The sequence below is a fragment of the Carcharodon carcharias genome, chromosome 16 (assembly GCF_017639515.1).
Source record: "Carcharodon carcharias isolate sCarCar2 chromosome 16, sCarCar2.pri, whole genome shotgun sequence".
NCBI lineage: Eukaryota > Metazoa > Chordata > Chondrichthyes > Lamniformes > Lamnidae > Carcharodon > Carcharodon carcharias.
The window spans coordinates 113,706,815-113,719,446 of NC_054482.1; the positions used below are offsets into that span (position 1 = coordinate 113,706,815).

At 42.8% G+C, this 12,632-nt stretch overlaps 1 protein-coding gene across 2 annotated transcripts in view; it reads left to right on the forward strand.

Moving 5' to 3' along the window:
* The window catches only part of spata1 (spermatogenesis associated 1), a 65,247-nt gene that overhangs the window by 50,418 nt on the left and 2,197 nt on the right, over positions 1 to 12,632 (forward strand). For both annotated transcript variants that reach the window (XM_041208512.1, XM_041208511.1), the window contains exons 7-11: positions 146 to 200; positions 1,937 to 2,045; positions 3,105 to 3,230; positions 5,087 to 5,259; positions 11,728 to 11,826. In XM_041208512.1, the coding sequence (XP_041064446.1) occupies positions 146 to 200; positions 1,937 to 2,045; positions 3,105 to 3,230; positions 5,087 to 5,259; positions 11,728 to 11,826 (562 nt within the window). The remainder of the gene's footprint in view (positions 1 to 145; positions 201 to 1,936; positions 2,046 to 3,104; positions 3,231 to 5,086; positions 5,260 to 11,727; positions 11,827 to 12,632) is intronic.

Below are 12,632 nucleotides of genomic sequence, written 5' to 3' on the forward strand. Positions count from 1 at the left end.
GATCGATTTCCCCCTCTGCCATTGATCGATTTCCCCCTCCGCCATTGATCGATTTATTTCCACAATTGTGTCAATGCTCTAGTTCCAAACTGTGTTTAAAAAAGAGATAGACTGATTCAATAACCATTCCGATTCTGTTCTGCAGGCAGCAAGGAAACCAGGGTTTTGAATCTAACAATGCCGGCCAAGGGACCTATCAGGTATTGAGTATGCTTCTGGTAATTGTGATGAACAATGCATAATTTTTAAGCTGAATTTTTATATATACATTTTTGTGTTAAGAAAGGTAGAGATTTTTCAGTTTCATGTAGGTTTGGTTTATGAGCCTTGGCGCTTGGAAGTCTGCTTGGACCCATGGCTGAGGTTCAAGAGATGGGTTGAGAGTTCAGGGATTCAAATGCATAGCAGAAAAAACCACATTGTTGCCTTTTTTATTTGTTCATGGGATGTGGGCATCACTGGCTAGGCCAGCAGTTATTGCCCTTGTTTGGAGAGCATTTCAAGAGCGATCCACATTGCTGAGGGTCTGGAGTCACATGTTGGCCAGACCAGGAAAGGACAGAAGATTTCCTTCAGTAAAGGACATGAGTGAATGAGAGGGGTTTTTATGACAATGGTTTTGTGGTGACCATTAGACTTTTAACTCCAGCTGTGGTGGCATTCGAACCCGGGTCCCCAGAGTGTTACCCTGGGTCTCTGGAATACTAACCCAGTGTCAATACCACCGCCGCCCCCCCCCCCCCCACCCACCCCCATCAGTGGTCAAATGACACAGACACAGAGAAAGGCAGTAGCTGAGAGGCAGTTCAGTCAGCGTGTGTCCGAGAGAGAAGACAGGGTTTCTCCGCTCTCCGAGAAGAAACATTACAAAGCTAGTGGGATAGTAGTTAACTGAATGGTCAGTTATAGGACTCAGCAACATGATCAGTTTAGCGGTGTTGCTACTGAAACAGTGAGATTGAAATGTGGTTAATTTTGGGTGTCTCGGGGAGAGATATGAGTTGGGTGAGAAGCATCAGGACAATACCAGAAGAAAACCATTGGTACATGTGCCAGTTCCAAGCAAGAAGTCTTTGTGTCAAGCTAGTGGTAACTCTTCACTGGTTTATGTATCTGTAAAGATATTGTTGGGTAAAGGAATACTTGGAAATTGAATTATCTTCTTGTGTTTGTATTGAGATCTTTCCAACCTTTTTCTCTGGTGTAATATAGTTCATTTTTCTTGTTTAATAAATATTTTATCCTTTGTGTTAAAAGTTCATCAGCAGACCCTTGTGAATTTGTTCAGTAACTTTTTCCCACAGTTCCTATCAGGCCAGGTTTCACTCTGAGAATTGACTTGTCCAGTATTAACATCAGTTGGGATCATAACATAATGTACAAAATTGGATTGTCCTCTTCCGATTGTTTAATTCCCTCACCATTTTACAGAAGCTTGACACCATTCAGGAGAAAGCAGCCCACTTGATCAGCACTCCTCCACCACCTTAAATATTCACTCCCTCCACCACCGACGCACAGTAGCAGCAGTTGTGCCATGTACAAGATGCACTGCAGCAATCACTAAGGCTCCTTAGACAGCTTCTTCCAAACCCGCGACCTCTACCACCTAGAAGGACAATGGGAACACCACCATCACCTGGAAGTTCCCCTTCAAGTCATTAACCATCCTGACTTGGAAATATATCGCCGTTCCTTCACTGTCACTGGGTCAAAATCCTGGAACTCCCTTCCCTAACAGCACTGTGGGTGTACCTACACCACATGGACTGCAGCGGTCCAAGAAGGCAGCTCACCACCACCTTCTCAAGGTCAATAAGGAATGAGCAGCAAATTTTGGCCAAATCAGCATTGCTCACGTCCCATGAAAGAAGAATAAAAAGAATTTTGCACTCACACTTGTAAATTTTTATCTGTTTTGCTTTTTGCTATTTAGATGCAGAACGATGGCTATTCACCAGTTACAAAGCACTATTCCCTGCCTCCCCCACCACCTCTACTAACTCTCAATCTAACGCCCCAACTTGAATCAATTCCAACAGACAGTAAGTACCTGGTGCAACTCCAGATTTATACTTCTGGCAAGACCGACTATGGTAGATCTTTTTGTTAGGGAAAGACAGCAAGGGATAGGGAGCTGATCCGGGAAAATGACGTTGGGTTGGAGATCAGACATGATCTGGCAAAATGGCAGAACAGCCCCGAGGAATTAAGACCCAAGAACTGCTTGAAAAAGCAGGGCCTCTATTCTCTCAAGGAAGTAGTTGTGAAAAGCCAAGAACTGGTTGGGAATATCCATCCTATTCTTGCATTGCTTGCTGCTCCTCGTTCTCCCCCGTTGATGTGCCAAATCTTTAATCAATGCTCCTGTTTATGAGATGGGAAAAGGGCGGAGAAAGAGATAAAGCTGCAAAACTTTGTCCGAAGCTAGTTCTGCATTGGAACGTGGTGAAGCTGCTCAGTTGTGCCCGCTTAATTTACATAGGGTAAATGAAGGGATCTCGGGAAGCAAGTGGACAGATTTCCATTGAGAAATTAGAGTTGTTGTCCTTGAACTGAACTAGACCACTTCAGAGGACAGGTAATAATCAACCACATTGCTGTGCATCTAGAGTCATATGTAGGCCAGTCCAGGCAAGGATAGCAGATTTCCTTGCCTAAAAGACATTTGTGAACCAAATGGGTTTTTACAATCAATAGTTTCATGGTCACCATTACTGAGACTAGCTTTCAATTCCAGATTTTATTAATTGAAGTTAAATTCCAGCAGCTGCTGTGGTGGGATTTGAACCCAAGTCCCAAGAGCATCAGCCTAGGCCCCTGGATTACTAGCTCAGTGACATTACCACTACACCACCATCTCTCCGCAAGTTTCAGGGATATGGGTGAGAAGGCAAAATGACTAACTTGTTGGGCCAATTGGACTTTTCCTCTTCAGGGAGATTCTTAGGTTTGAACCTAACAACAGGCCCAACTGCACTGTCATATACTTTGAAGCATTTCAACGACATAAGGCTCGACATAGATCCAAATATTTTCCGTTTTCTTATTTTCAAAGTGCGTGACGATATTCTGAGCATTAAGTTACACTTTTTATTTTGAAGAGGAGCAGCTTATTGCACAATTAAATGCGACAAAACAAGAGAGAAAATGCCTTGAAAAGACCAGGGAAGAACTTGTGAAAAAAGCAAAAGGGTTGTTAGCACAGAACCGATTAAGACAAAACCAAGGTAAGGAGCTGTTAATCAAATAGCTGTGCCTATATAAGGATATAAAAATAAATTTACTAAATCTCTAAGCAGCTTACTTTGAAGTGCTTTTAGATTGTAGCCCCTGTTGAAGGAAATGCAGCCAGCATCAATTTGCACACAGCAAGCTCCCACAAACAGCAACTGGATAGCAGCCAGATAATCTTTTACTTAGAGATGTTGGTTGAGGAATGAACATTCGCCCTGACACTGGGCAGAATGCCCCCTGCTGTTCTTCAAAGGTGACATGGGATCTTTTATTTCCACTGGGCAGGCCGATGGGGGACATGGTTTAACTCCTCATCGAAAGGACGGAACCTCCTTCAGTGTAGTACCTGCTCTGTGTCAGTCTAAATTTAGTGCTCACGTATCTGCCCACACCCTTCTGATTCAGGGGCGAGAGTGCTAAGCTACAAATCACTTGGGTGTAAGGGCAAGAGATAATTACCTACACTCTCTTACATCAATAAGTTGGATGCTTAGTTCACCAAAGGTGTCATTTCTGTCCTTTGATGTGGGATTTTGAGACTCTTGCAGTGTTTGCCTAGCTAACACCTAACCTGCACTGTGTGAATGGAGCAAAATGAGGCTGGAACCTTCAGTTGTTAGAAGGAGCCATCTTCTTCGACTAGCCAGAAGTTTCTGAGGTTGGAGATTGGAATATAACTACTCTCCCCTAAAACAGTTTAGGGGTGGCATGGTGATAGTTACTCGGCTAGTAATCCAGAGGCTCAGGCCAAAACTCTGGGGACACGTTTGGAAATATCTGATCATGCTACGTGATGTATACAGATAACTCTGAATCAAAAGGTTCAAGTTGAGAGAATGGGACTTGGCAGGGGAAATGAGTTTTGGCCATCCAGATACAATGGCCAGTCCATTGAAGTTGATTTTGTAGGAATTTTGTCTGAATGCTTGTGCATCTGGCTTCAAGAAGGACACTAGCATTTGTTCGATGGTCCCTACCATTTAAACCCAGAGGGTGTGGCAGAGGCATCAAGTGAGCAAGGCTCCAGGAGAGGATAAAGAAAACACTTCAAGGACACTCTGAAAGTCTCCTTGACGGCACAGCACCATTGACATTAATGACTGGAAGGGGCTTGCAACCAATTGTTCAGAATGGTGACAACTTGTCCATCAAGCTGCATCACCCTTTGAGTCCCAGGGTTTTAATGATGAGGCTGAGAAGGAAAGAAAAGGAAGTGAATCCTGCACTCTGGACCCCACTACATCATGGGAAGGCCTGCCCCATGTGCCCAAAGAGTTTTTTAAAAATTCATTCATGGGATGTGGGCATCGCTGGCTGGGCCAGCATTTATTGCCCATCCTATTTGCCCTTGAGAAGTTGGTGGTGTTGAGCTTCCTTCTTGCCTTCTTGAACAGCTCCAGTTCGTGTGGTGTAGGTACACCTGCAGTGCTGTTTGGGAGGGAGTTCGTGAATTTTCACCCAGCGACAGTGAAGGAACGGTGATATATTTCCAAGTCAGGATCTGTGGGTGAAGATCGGCCTATTCATTCACATGAAGAGCCATGGCATAAAGTCACCAACCTGAGTAGACGTCATCCTTGAATTGAGGGACCGCCACTACTGACATTCAAACCTCACTGCAGATAATTGAGCATAAAATCTATGAAAAAAATCCAATTATTATCCATCAATCAAATCACAGAAGCAAATATTCTCGACATAATCCCATTTCTGTTTGTGGGAGTTTGCTGTGTGCAAATTGGCTGCATGCGTTTTCTGATTGTAATGGCAACTACATTTCAAAAGCTTTTCATTGGCTCTCCTACGTTCTTTCTATATAAATGAATGCCCTTATTCTTTTGCCCAACAGTTCGTGACGGTTGGAAAAAGAGATACTTTGAATCGAAGAAGGTGACCACTCCATTGGAAGAAACAGCGAGCAAGTTACGGCAAGAGCTGGAGACGTATTACCTGAAACTGCTACAGCAGCTAGAGGCAAGACACACAAGGAAGCAGTCCAGAAAATCAACAAGCAATTCTAAAGTAAATGCACTTCATTCAGATCTATTCATTCCATGTGGTCAGGGGAATTATATTGAACTTGGAAAGAAAATAAAGTTAGTCACTTACGATCTTTGCATTGTTAGAACAATCACAGAACAAGATTTTGATCTGAAGATGTTGGTCTACCTGGTGAACAAGCTGTGGCCTCAGGTGCGCAGGAACAGGAGGAAGACTGTTCAGCCCCTTTGGCCTGTTCTGCCGTTCAGTTAGGTGATGGCTGATCTGTCCTTCCTCCAGCTTCAAGAACAAACATTTATATTTAATTAGCGCCTTTAACATAGCACCTTCTTGAGGACAGTTCAGAATGGGCAATAAATGCTGGCCTTTCTAAGAATGCCCACATCCCAAGCAGAAATTTAAAAAATAAACACCCCAGGATACTTTGTAACATCATTATAAAACAAAGTATGACACTGAGCCACATGAGGAGATATTAGGATAGATGACCAAAAACTTGGCCAAAGGTGTTAAGGAGTGTCTTAAAGGGGAAAGGTGGGGTGGAGGGGTAGCACTGTTAATCCAACAAGGCATTGGTACAATAGTTAGAGGTGACCTTGGTTCAGGAAATCAGGATGTAGAAACGGTTTGGGTGGAGATTAGGAATAGTAGGGAAAGGAGTCATTAGTGGGAGTTGTCTACAGGCTCCCTAACAGCCACAGTGTAGGACAAAGTATTCAAGAGAAAATATTGTGTGCTTGTGATAAAGGGACGACAATTATCATGGGTGATTTTAATCTACACACAAACTGGAAAAATCAGATTGGCAGCAGTAGCCTGGATAAGGAGTTCTTAGAATGCTTTTGAGATAGTTTCTTAGAGCAGCATGTTCTGGAGCCAGAGAGCAGTTATATTAGACTTGGTATTGTGTAATGTGACAGGATTAATCAATGACCTAAGAGTAAAGGCACCCTTCGGAAGGAGCAACCACAATATGATTGAAAATTACATCAGTTTGAAAGGGAGAAGAGTGGGCCTAAGACTAGTATCTTAAACTTAAATAAGGACAACTATGTGGGGATGAAAGCTGAGCTAGCTGAAGTGAACTAGGAAACTAGGCTAGAGGATAGGTCAATAGAGAAGCAGTGGCAAACATTTAAGGGAATATTTCAGAGTATTCAGAATAAGCACATTCCTATTATAAAGAAAAATTCTAAGGGGAGGACCCACTATCTGTGGTTAACTAAAGAAGTTAAGGAAAGCATCAAATTTAAGGAAAAAGCATATAACTCCACAAAAAAGAGTGGCAGGACAGATGATTGGTCAGAATACAAAGAACGACAGAGAATAGCTAAAATGTTAACCAGGAGAAAATAAAGCTAGAAATGTAAAAACTGATAGCAAGAGTTTCTACAGGAATTTAAAAAGGAGAGTGACAGCGGGGAGTTAATAGTAGATAATGAGGAAATGGTGGAAGAAATGAACAAATATTTTGCTTCTGTGTTCACTATAGAGGATACAGAAATCATTCCAGTAATAGCTGCAAATCAGGAGATGAAAGGGAGAGAGGAACTTGGTGAAATTGAAATTGTTAGGGAAACAGCTCAGAGCAAATTAATGGAGCTGTAGTTTGGCAAGTCTCCATGTCTCGATAGACCACATCCTAGGGTCTTAAAAGAGGTGGCGAATGAGGCAGTTAATGCACTGGTGTTAATTTTCCAAAATTCTCCAGATTCTGGAAAGGTTCCATCAGATGGGAAAGTAGCAAATATAACCCTCCTATTCAAGAGGGAGGCAGAAAACAGGAAACCTTGGGTCAGTTAGCTTGACGCCTGTTGTGGGGAAGTTGTTAGAATCGATCATTAAGGAGGTTATAGCTCTGGGCACTTAGAAGAGGGAAGAGTCAGCATGGCTTTGTGAAAGGAAAATCATGTTTAGCAATTTATTGGAGTTTTTTGAAGGAGTAACATGCGTGGTTAATAAAGGGGAATTCCAGGAGGCATTTGATAAGGTGCCACTTCAAAGGTTATTACGGAAAATAAAAGTTAGCATGGGTAGATGATTGGCTGGCAGAAAGCAGAGAGTTTGCATAAATGGGCCTTTTTCGGATTTGCAGGATGTGACGAGTGGAATCCCAAAGGGGCCTGTGCTGGGACTTCAACTTCTTACAATTTACATCAATGACTTAGATGAGGGGAGTGAAGACATGGTAGCTGAATTTGCAGATGACACAAAGATAGGTAGGAAAGTATGTTGTGAAGAGGACATGAGGAGGTTGTAGATGGATATAGATAAGTTGAGTGAGTAGGCAAAAATCTGGCAAATGGAGTTTAATGTGGGAAAATGTGAAGTTGTTCACTTTGGCAGGAAGAACAAAAAAGCAGAGTATTACTTAAATGGAGAATGGCTGCATAATTCTGAGGTGCAGAGGGATCTAGGTGTTCCAGTACATGAGCCACAAAAATTAAATGTGCAGGTACAGCAAGTAACTAAGAAGGCTAATGGAATGCTATACTTCATTACGAGGGGGATTGAATGTTCAAATAAGGATTTTATGCTTCAGTTATACAGGGCATTGTTGAGACCGCACCCCAAATAGTGTGTGCAGTTTTGGTCTCCTTATTTAAGCAGGGATGTAAATGCATTGGAGGCGGTTCAGAGGAGGTTCACTAGATTGATACCTGGAATGAGTGGGTTGTCTTATGAGGAAAGGTTGACAGACTGGGCTTGTTTCCACTGGAGTTTAGAAGAGTGAGGGGTGATTTCATTGAAGTATATAAGACCCTGAACGGCCTTGACAAGGTGGATGCCGAAAGGATGTTTCCTCTTGTGGGTGGGTCCAGAACTAGGGGGCACTGTTACAAAATTAGGGGTTGCCCTTTTAGGACAGGGATGAGGAGAAATTTTTTCTCTCAGAGGGTTGTGCGACTTCTGAACTCTCGGGCTCAGAAGGTGGTGGAGGCAGGGTCATTGAATATTTTTAAGGCAGAGGCAGATAGATTCCTGTTAGGCAAGGGAATCAAAGGTTATCGGGGTTAGATAGGAATGTGGAAATCGAAACACAAGATCATCCGCCGTGACCTTATTGAATGGCGGAGCAGGCTCGAGGGGCCGAATGGTCTACTCCTGTTCCTATTTCTAATGTTCCTAAAAGAGAGGTGGACAGGTTTAGGGAGGGAATTGTAGATCTTGGGGCTTAGGCATTGAACGCATGGTCACCAATGGCGGAGAGATTGAAATCATGGATTAAAACCATGGGGATATTCAAGAGGCCAGAATTAGAGGAATACAGCAGTCTCGGAGGGTTGTGAGATTGAAAGAGATTACAGAGATAGGGAGGGGATGAGACGCAAGAGGAATTTGAAAACAAGGTCGAGAATTTTAAAATCGAGGCATTGTTTGATGGGGAGCTAATGAAAGACAGCAAGCCCAGGGGTGATAGGTGAACATGTCTTCTGTGAGCTAAGATATGTGTAGCTGAGATTTGGATACAGTTCCATTCTGGTGGTTGTGATAGGTGAAGGAAGTTGGATTACCAATGCCACAGTGGCTAGTGATCTGAAGAAGGTTCCTTCATTTGGCTTGTCAGTTGCCTTGTGTTCTCTTGAGCTTTGCTACCTCACCTGCTGAGCATCTGCAGCATCTTCTGCAGTGTTTCAGACAATGGATTATCCTTAATTTGTTGGTAGAATTACGTGAACTTACTTAAAATGTAGAGCATAGAAACAGGCCATTTGACCTAAAGGTGCATGTTGGTATTGATTCTCCCACCCTACTTCATCTGACCCTATCAGCATTTCCTTTCTTCCTTTCTCATGTGTTAATGAAGCTTCCTCTTAATGCATCTACAACATTCTCCTCAAACATTCCAGGTAAAAGTGAGTTCTGCATTCTCACACTCAGGATAATGAGGTTTCTCCTGAATTCCCTATTGGATCTATGAGCGACTGTCATATTTATGGCCCCTTGTTCTGTTCTTCTTCACAAGTGGAAAAATCTTCTCTGCACTTACTCTATGAAAACCCATTCAAAACTTTAAAGACCTACTGGAGGTAGGTCTTTAAAATGGGTTCACCCCATGAACCTTCTCTCCTCAGAGAAAGAAACCTCTGATTAATCAATCTTTCCTGATTGTTATAAATTCTCAGTTCGGATATCTTCCATGCAAAATCTTTTCCTGTACCTTTTCCTTTGTGTTACGACCCGGTGAGGAGGACAATGCTGGCTCCCCTTCTATTCAGTCCTTCAGTTGGTCACAACAAAGGGTTTAAAATTTCTTTCCCCGGTAAATGTCTTTTCCAATACAAATGTATCAATTTTTTAATAAGGAGCCAATCAAATCAGATTTTGGTGAGTTGAGGAAAGAGTTAAGTTTATTAGTTACCAAACCCAAGAAAAAATAATAAAGATGCAATGAGACACACACAGACTTCAGAAGTAAGAAAGTTAGAGTCCAATAAAAAGTTATAAGAATATACGATTAAGTCCTTTGTTTGTCATTGGGGCATAGATTGTTAAACATTGCGGCTGTTTGAAGTTAGTTTCCTGTAGAATTCTGAAGTTGGCTTCGTTCAGGTTGAAGGCACTGTTTTAACTTTAGAGAGAGAGAGAAAGAGAGAACCTTTGCTGCTCTCTTCCAGCAGTGTTTTCAGGTGACTGTGATGTTTCTCCTCTCCCTTACTCTGCTTGGCAGAACCAATTTTTAAAACTCCAGTCTGTATATCCCCAGGAAGGAATTTGGTTAGCATGTCTTGCAGTCATTGTTGTAGACCAAGTAATCCCATTGTTTGATCGTTTCATCTCCGAAACCTTTGACATGTTTCAAGATAGAAAGCAACAGGAGCTGGGGTCATTTCATCCTCCAAGCAGGTTTCGAATGTCTAATGAGTATCTGGCTGGTTAGCAGTTCCTAAAGTCTTGATCGAGCTGAAGCTGATCAAAGTCCAGCACTTTACATTTTTAATACCTTGCTTTCAAGAAAGTCGCTATGAAGTGGATCTTGACATTACCCCATGCCCCATTCTCCCCACCAGGCAACAGGTCTGTAGTGCAATTCTTATAGAAATTTTCTAGAAAAGTGGTCAGCTTACACTACCAGAAATCTGGTGACTCGTGGCAGTTATTTTTTGATCAGTGTTTTTTCTTGTATTTTTTTTTAAACAGGTCTCCTTTAAACAGTTCAATATGTCTGTGGTTGGTTGTTGAAGTTGTAGGTAGATCTCACTCAGTTCACAATTTCCTGCCGTTGTGACAAACGTTTCTATATACAATTTATATTTCGGTGACCAGAACGATACATATTTAACTATTGCATAATTGTGATATGGCTATGCCAAAGTTTCTTTGATATAAGGCCACTTGATGTAGATCGATTTGCAATCACATGTTGAGGACTGATAGTTGAAAAATTGATTCTTAGGCCTGGAGCGGCAATTATCGCTGCTCCGCTCCGTGCAAACTTTCCTCGGTTTGACACGGCTCCGATTTTCCTGCCAGGTCTTCTGAGCCCGGCTTTACCGAAAATGCGGAGTGCAGTGTCCCTCGGAGAACTCCCACCGGATCGCAGTAGAGTTGGGGGAAGATAGGACACACTCTTCTTAATGGCATTGTGTGCCATATGGTAAATTGGTCAATGTTAGTGAATGGGTAGGTTGGGTGAGGTGGGTGGGGTGGCAAATGAAGAGGTGGTAGGATGGGTGAGGAATTAGGTGGGTAGGTTGGGTCAGATGGGTGAGGCGGTAGAGGGGGCAGGTGGATGAGGGGGCAGGTGGATAGGGTGGTAGGGGGTAGGGTGGAAGGTGGGTGAGGTGGTGGGTGGGTAGGATGGTAGAAGGGTGAGGTAGAGGTGGGTGAGATGGCAAGTGGGTAGGCTGACAGGTGAGTGAGGTGCTAGGCAGATGAGGTAGGTAGGATGGTTGGGGATAATCGGTTTGGGTCGGGGGAGGTAGTTGAGGGGACAGGGGTGTAGTTGGGTTGTTGGGAGGGGTGGTTGGGGTGTTTAGGAGGTCAGGACAGTAGTCACGTCAGGTCGGAGGTAGTAGGGTAGTCAGGTGGTGATAGTTGGGTTGGGTTGGTGGGTCTCTTTGGGGGTCGGGGGTCAAGGGAGGTAGTTGGGGGGGAGGTGAGTCAAGGGGGTTGTGGGGGTCCAGTGTGAGTGATAGGGGAGGTAGATTTTGTAGTTACCCAGGAGTTACACTAGGTTTTAATCTGTCTAACATTTCCTGGGTAACTCTTCAGGCAAGTACATCGAAACTGTCCAAAGTCTCCGACTCTGAGAGTTCAAGACTTTCAAGGAAGTTCTTGGGGATCATGGGAATTGCCATGGGAAGTTGAATCCTGGAAAATTCCCCTGGAGATCAGCGCATCAGGACATCCACAGGGTCCCGACGTGCATCTCCAGTTGTATGAAAGGACTCTGACAATCCGGAGATCAGAAGACCTGGACCTTTGTCTTTGATGCGATGGTTGGGGAGATGTATAAATTTAAACACTAATGATGTTCTCTTGCAGAATGAGTTAATTATTCAGATTACAGCGCTGAAACATGAGATTGATCAGCTGTACAGAAATATGGAAAACGCCAGAACCAAGCTAATTACAGAGATAAAGGTATCGTAATCCAGTGATCTCCAAACAGGGGCGTGAGAAACTTTAAAATTATCACCGAGATCATTTTCATGAAAAAATGACAGACTTAGGCCAACATAAATAAGTTCTTTAAAAGGGTTGGCATATATTCTTTTTACATACCTACAGGTATTTCAATCTATCAAACAATTAAATACATCAGTGCACAACTCAATCCATTGAATAAACAAATTAAACTTGTAATTTTCTTGTTTGATTCATTCGGATCATAGAAGACCATTCCACCCATCATGCATGTGCTGGCTTTTTGGATGAGTTATCCAATTGGTCCCAATCTGCTGCCCTTTCCCCAGAGCCCTGCAAATTTTTGCCTTTCACTTACTTACCCAATCCCCTTTTAAAATTGCATTTTACAGTTTCTATTCCGTGTTTAGCAATGATAGAAAAGGAATCATTTTTGTCTTTCTGTACTTTTACCTTGGTAATGTTTCCGATACGATGTTTATAGATGTTGCCTTGGCTAATTTCTCTTAACAAGTGCAGTTATTTAACTTGCTTTATTTGTGAAACTTTCAGGGTCAATGTTGAGGGTAGGAATACTTCCTAGCTCAGGCACTTAATGTGTCAACGTTAAACGCTCCTGGCGTCAAATATAGGAATGATTTGTTGCAGGGTGCATTTATATAGCGTCTTTAACGTAGTCAAAAAGGTGGTTCACAGGAGTGTTGTCTGTCAAAATTTGACATACATATTGGGACAATTGAAACCTCGTATTTATTGGATGGGAAACGCCCAGGTTCAGGCCTGTTTTACACTTTGCCAAATAT